The sequence below is a fragment of the Dicentrarchus labrax genome, unplaced genomic scaffold, assembly GCF_905237075.1.
Source record: "Dicentrarchus labrax unplaced genomic scaffold, dlabrax2021, whole genome shotgun sequence".
Taxonomy (NCBI): Eukaryota; Metazoa; Chordata; class Actinopteri; family Moronidae; genus Dicentrarchus; species Dicentrarchus labrax.
In genome coordinates this window covers 7,332,462-7,339,491 of record NW_026136701.1, presented here as the reverse complement: position 1 = coordinate 7,339,491, position 7,030 = coordinate 7,332,462, and the positions used below count along the sequence as shown (strand labels likewise).

General features: G+C 45.0%; 1 protein-coding gene across 1 annotated transcript; it reads left to right on the top strand.

The window, feature by feature from the left end:
• Positions 1 to 484: 484 nt before the first annotated feature.
• LOC127366507 (kidney mitochondrial carrier protein 1) lies at positions 485 to 5,832 on the top strand. The gene is made up of 9 exons (XM_051405480.1): positions 485 to 709; positions 812 to 959; positions 1,282 to 1,376; positions 1,660 to 1,745; positions 2,660 to 2,755; positions 2,879 to 3,003; positions 3,229 to 3,352; positions 3,970 to 4,050; positions 4,593 to 5,832. The coding sequence occupies exons 1-9, from the start codon at positions 646 to 648 to the stop codon at positions 4,632 to 4,634; spliced, it is 861 nt and encodes a 286-aa protein (XP_051261440.1). The 5' UTR covers positions 485 to 645; the 3' UTR covers positions 4,635 to 5,832.
• Positions 5,833 to 7,030: the final 1,198 nt, after the last annotated feature.

The following is a 7,030-nucleotide window of genomic DNA, read 5'->3' as shown; positions in this document are numbered from 1 at the left end:
TTCCTGTGAGAAGACAGAAACTTTCTTTACCCACTCTCAACATCTGGAGCTCACATCCTCTTAGGCAGGAAAGTACAGGAAATGAATTTACAAATAGTTTCAGTTTTATACATAATAGTGTTAATACATATTTATTCATGTATTTGTTTAAGCGGTGGGACAACTTCACTGTGTTTATTTTCATGAGTTTCACTTTCGACCTTTTAATTACAGGTTACTGCTTTCAAATAATCCTTAGTAATGCGATCTGTCAAACCAGAGAAAGCTCTAAAATTGTGGGACAGATTTGGACTTTTTGCCTCACATTGTAATTAAATTGTTTTTGTTGTGGAGAATTGTAATTAAAGTGAGCAACAATGTCGCCTATTTTATGCTCTCCTAGCTCCTCTCTGCTGTCTGGCACGGTTGCTAAGCAACAGGCGGTGGGCGGGGAGAGTGGGGACCGGCCAGTGGAGGCAGCGGTGGGCGGAGCTTCGTGTAAAACCGGCGGCAGGAGGGGCACGCGGGGCTGGACTCTTCTGAAACGCCGGCAGGGATTGAAACGCAGCTGCTCGCTCAAAGTATTAGCTGCAGACTGTAATATCGGTCCCCCCCTCGCTTCTGCTGGGAGGTTTTCCACTGTGAGTCGCTACACGGCTGGAGAAAATGTCTAACGTCAACTGGAAGCCCTTTGTCTTCGGCGGGCTGGCGTCTGTGACAGCGGAATGCGGTGAGTGATGAGAGGAGCGGCGGGGAGGCCGAGCTCCGTGGATTACTGCTAAACCTCCGCTTACAGTCTTATAAAGGTAGTGTCTCATGGTTTGTGTTGTAGGAACCTTCCCAATCGACCTGGCCAAGACGCGTCTTCAAGTTCAAGGCCAAGTGGGCGACATCAAATACAGAGAGATCCGCTACAGAGGCATGCTCCATGCTATAGTGAGGATATGCAGAGAGGAGGGGCTCCGGGCACTATATTCAGGGTCAGTGCGTGTGCGTGTGTGTGTGTGTGTGTGTGTGTGTGTGTGTGTGTGTGTGTGTGTGTGTGTGTGTGTGTGTGTGTGTGCGTTTGTGTGACATAAGTATTTGCTTGTAACCAGACTTCTCTGCACAACTTCTATATGTTCACGTATCACTTCCTCTTTTTGGTACACTTCCTGTTTTTTGTAACAGCTTTACCTACCGTGTTGCACCCCCATCTATCCAGAGAAGGGGGTCTGTCTTTGATGGGCATGTCTCACAGTTTTATTGGGTCCACTGAGATACTGTGTTAATAGGTGATGAAAATAAACCTGACTTTTACAGGATAGCTCCTGCCATGCTGCGCCAGGCCTCCTATGGGACCATAAAAATTGGCACATACCAGAGCTTGAAGCGACTGCTGGTTGACAGACCAGAGGGTGAGTCCCAGTTTCTTTTTCTCTCTCTCACACGCACTTAACGCACACATTTCGGCAGGCAGTGACCCGCCCCCATCGACATGGGCACATTCCTCTTGAAGGGGAAGTGCAGATGTTCGTGTGACCTAAATATGTCTCCTCATTTTATCAAGCTAAGAGTTCATTGTAACTGTCTGTGCTTCTGTAAAGCATTGTAATGATATACTGTAACAGACGGCCTGACGCATGGTATCAAATGCTGCTTGTTCACAGTTACAGTCTGCTTCCCACTCTCCTCTTTCAGATGAGACCTTGCTGACTAATGTGATGTGTGGTGTTCTCTCTGGAGTCATCTCCTCCTCCATCGCCAATCCCACTGATGTACTGAAGGTAGCTGTTTGCACACATGAAGATTGTGTTGATTCTCCTTGTTGTTGTCCTAATGAAGTCACGGCTGGTTATTCTCTAAAGCAGCAGATCAGGTTTGACAGTTTCTTTGGAAGTGCCCCAAGGCGTGCAGAAATCCTCCACTGAAAAACAGAGCAGTTTTCTTTCACTTTTTACACGTGCAGCTGGAATTCCTCATGCAGACTTGAGTAGGATTGTTTTTACTGTAGGTAGTTGTTTTGAAAAAATTGAGGGATTAATGTGGCCTTTCTAGATCAGATCTCTAACTGCAGCTCCTTGGTTGTAGTTCTGGTCTTTTGATCACATGCCGAGTGGAGTGAAGGTGCTATTAAGACCCCACTGGATTATTTATAGACAGAAGCCTCTAAGGCTTAACATAGTGTTCTGTAACCGATATGGGTGTCTGAATATGATGTGTGTGTCCACGTGCTTATCTGCACTCGTAAGGTTTTGCCTGGCTCCTTCTCGCTTGCCCTGTTTGGCATAATGACCTCCTGTCCACAGTGTGTGTTTGTTAAGAGTTTAACAGACCAGTGGATGTGGCTGCAGGTTTGGAACATTGCGTTTTCATCACGGTGTGTTCTGGCTGTGCTCGCCAAGTCATCATGAAGCCAGACACCCAACTAAAGCTGATCTGTAAACAGCAGCCATTATAAATGAAAACAAGTCAAGCAAGGGTTGGAGAATTCCTGGAAATGTGGATTGACAAAATGCTTGAGGACATTGTGCTGGCCAAAGTTCCCTACTAACTTTTTTTGACTTTGCATTCCGATGGGAGGCTGATGAATACACCCCCGGACTTGGCTTGGTGGACCTAGAGCATTCCACGCTTGTTGTGCCTGCTTTCATTGTCTCAAGTTCAAGTTTATGAACATTACCTCTGTCTGCCCTTCCAGATCCGCATGCAGGCTCAGGGAAGTGTGATCCAGGGCAGTATGATGGGCAACTTCATCAACATCTACCAAGAGGAGGGAACAAGAGGACTGTGGAAGGTACAGAAAGCTTTAAAAATGCCTTTGTATTGATAAATGACCTCAGTATGCGAAGGTTTCGGGTAGCACAGACACTGCTCTGTAATAGTCAGTGTTGTAACATTCTGTCTCTTTCTGTATCAGGGCGTCTCTCTGACAGCTCAGCGGGCAGCCATCGTGGTCGGGGTTGAGCTACCGGTGTATGATATGACCAAGAAGCATCTGATCCTATCAGGGTACATGGGGGACACCGTGTACACGCACTTCTTGTAAGTTTGCCAAGTCACCTGGAGAATCTCCTGCTGTCTCCTGCTTGTCTGGGCAAGACAGATTTAAATGTCTTAAGGTGGAACTAAGAAATTATACATGGCACATTTGTGGCAGCAGCACGCACACACACACACACACACACACACCACGGCAATGACCGTTTAGTATCAGAGATTAAATCAAGATCTACAGATTATCATTTCAACGAGTGTCTTGTCTCCCAGGTCCAGCTTTGTGTGTGGCCTGGCGGGGGCTTTGGCCTCCAACCCTGTGGACGTAGTCCGGACACGCATGATGAACCAGAGAGGAGGAGCTCTCTACCAGGGAACACTGGACTGTATCCTGCAGGTCAGTCACAGTTCTGGGATGGAGACAGTTAGTGACACTTCCTGATTAAGTTTGTAGTGGACTAAATTCCACCGGTTTTGCAAATAAAGATCAGTTTACCCGTCACGGCTGCTACTATTCAGCCCATGAAAATAGTTATCTTCTGTGAGGGAGCTTTTAAAGTCTGAGACAATAACTCATGAGAACTAATGAGATGTGTGGAAGGCAGGGTGGGACTAACAAAAATATATTATTGTATTCTGGGAAATGTAGGATCCAGTGTTTTGAAGCTTGACCCACACTATGGACTAAGAGTCAGGATATCTCACCGTCTGCTGCTTCAAATTCAACTGTGTCTTTTTTTGTGTGGTCTCTCGTAACTCCCAAAACTTCATGGAAGAGTAGTAATATTTGCTGGAGTACCTTTATGTACATACTGTGTGTGTGTGTGTGTGTGTGATTTTTGCCTCCTGCGATGATGAATATTTAATATAATGTTGTAATGTTGAATATTTAGATCAAACCTTAATGTCAGTGATTTCCCAATCCCAGTTAGAATCGCCTAGAGAGGACTTTAGAACAATCATCAGAGGATAATAAGATAAAATGGGTTTTTAACATGTTTGTTTTCATTTCAGACGTGGCGCTCTGAGGGCTTCATGGCCCTCTACAAAGGTTTCTTTCCCAACTGGCTCCGCCTGGGACCATGGAACATCATTGTATCCTTTAACCATCTCATTAGTGCACTAGTCTGTTTACATATATCCTCTGTGATGCAATATCTTGTGAGCTGGAGAAATCAGCGGTGAAAAGTTATAAATTCTGTTATGCATTCAGTGACGCATTGAAATCCAAGCCATGCTCCAGTGGAGGACCGCTTAGTTTAATGCTAGCTAAGTCTCTTATGTAACTTTGTGCAACTACTGCCTTAGTACCCCGCTGCCCCTGGTTAGAGAGGATGTATGGGGGGGCCTCAATGGGGGGGTAAGGGCAAGAGTGGAAGGGTGGGGAATGAACTTTATGAAAACCTTTCTGCAAACAGTTACAGGGAGAACAGAAGTGCTGGCAGGTCGTCATCAACTCCAACCAGGCCTGAAAAATGTAATGAGATTATTGACTTGTTACAACAGAGTAGACTGAGGTAAAAAGGGAGGCTTTGAGCTGAAGTACAGAAAGAGCCAAAACTCCTCAGTCAGCCTCCCATTCTGCTCTACAAAAACATCCACTCCTCTTGTCTGTGTTCCTTTACTCTGTTATCCAGTTCTTCCTCACATATGAACAGCTGAAGAAGATCAATGTGTGACTGACTGAATGAGACGGTAAAGAAGAGACGAGTATGAGCGCACGCTCCGACGAGCTGAGAGGACCAAAATCAGGAATGGCTAGATGGGGATGGATCCTTGATGGGAACCACTGTACTGGCGAAGAGTGTTGATGTAGACCCGTGTAAGAGGCGCGGCATGAGAATTTGCCTGATTCCTGTTTGGGCTACATGTCACCTAAAGTCTGTGGCAAGTGTGGAAGACACTCATACCTGATGTTTTACCTCATCCAAATGCTTTGTTAAACTTCACCGCTCATTTACATTTGATAATGTCCCCTGAGATTCATGTCCCCTAATTTATTTAATGGGAAATGGGAAAGAAACTTAAAAACAGCCTCAGACTCGTGTTTATGAAGCTGCTTTAAAAATGCGTTTAATGTCACGAGGAAAAGACACAAGGCTTTTCAGTCTTCTACACTTAAAAGTGGTCTCCAAATCGAGTGCCTTACTTTGTGATACTGGCTGTCTGCTCCTGAGATGCAGGACTGAGAATGTCGGATAGCAGCTGACGATCGCAGTGATCATTCCCTTTTGAAAAAGTTTGTGTGCCTGAGTCAACAAACTTGGACTAAGATCTGGTGTTTCTTTTTTCTATATTTCTAAATTGGGAGTTGGGTGTGTGAAATTATTTATTCTAAGAGTCTCCTCGGAGTATTTACAGAGTCAAGAGCCAAGAATACATCACGGTGTACTGTAATAAATAACAGTCATATAAACAGAAGACCCAGAGACTTGTGGTCCCTCATGCCAGCAAGCAAGTGCAGACAGCTGGGGGTCGACTCTGCGCTCCCTGGGTTTTTGTGTTATCATATTTGTTACTGTAAAGCCTTATTCCAGACAGACGTTATGTAAGCCTACATATTATATCACACACCGTTTTAGGTTCAGACCTCTGGGGCAGATTAGGGTATTCAAGGTCCTGATTTGATGTTAATTGCTTGAAGGCATTAAAACCACTGCACACAATGCACAGTTAAGTCCAGCTATATTTCCATGTACTGTATTTGCATGCTGTATGCTTATCTGTGAGCTTTCATTACAAAGAATGAATAGGCTGGCTGTTTGTGTGTGTGCGTGTATGAAAACTGCCATCGTAAGTGTAATTTTTTTCATACTTATGAGGTTGAGGTAAATGCTGCTGTAGCTCTGTATATTTTAAATAAAAAAGACAAACTCACCATGTCAGTGAGTTGCTTCATTCTTGCCACAGGGTGGTGCTGTGGAGCTATGCACTTGCCCACCACCGCTCGACCCAGTTGAAACCAATAGCTGTTTGAGTCTTCTTAAATTCCCAACATTCAACTTTGAGGCCACTAATGTAGCACAGTTGTGTTGTTTCTGAGGGGATTGCCCGGTTTCTTTCAAACACACATGTTCATGCAGCATCCCACAAACAATGACTTATGAATTATTCAGAGGAATCTAAGATGTAATTGCTCTTTTATTTCTGTGGGTAAATTCCCAGTTTTCCCTCATCAGAGCTGTTTTGAGGAGATGATGGGAGCTCAAGGGAGTGCAAGGGGAAACTTTGCAGTCTCTCTGTGTACGTGTGTGTGCCTTGTTCTTTTATTTAGGGAGCATCACCATGGGACTTATTACTTGTGTGAGAACTGCTTCATCTAAGCCACCACGAGTTTCACAGTCACATTATTGTTGGTGTGACAGGCATGGCTGCGTTGAATAACTCAATTCTAAGCAAGGCCACAGAGTGAAGGAGGAGATGAGGGTCTGTATGCTGGTGTAAACACATCACAGTACACTGTACAGTATATACATTATAATGGTACTTTGCTTTACGAGACCAGCTGACATCTATGTCGAATCAAGGCACAAAAGCTACCCACGCTGTCCATGAGGCAAGCTGAATGAGAGAAAAAGAGTAATGTGTGGCTCATGCCAGGATTTGGCATCTATAAGTTGGCATTATAGGCTGCTGCCTGGCATCACGTCTCTGGCACAGTCCTCTACAAGCTGGACAAGTATGGCCACAGGGGATTCCGGCAGTCAAAGACATGCTGCATTATGGGTATTATTTGCTGCCTGGCCCATGGGTGCAAGGGGCTGGCTCTATTGTGTTCCAGGGATCAGAGTGAGCTTATGTGTCAGAGGGATAAGGCTCTGCTCCACTCCAAACACCCTGCCCCTGTTTCTCTCCTTCTTTTTTGTTCTTTCAGCCGTTTCTCAGATCAAAACGCTACTCGCTGCAACACACGGGTGAATAAATGGATGGATAAATGGACTAGCGGATGGAAATGTAGACAAGGAGACAAATGTATCGTAGTCCGTCGATCCATTTGGAACGAGGACTGTGCTGCTCCTGGGCTGCACAGTGCTGACAGAGAAAAAAAAAATCACAGGCCTATTGCCATTTCTTT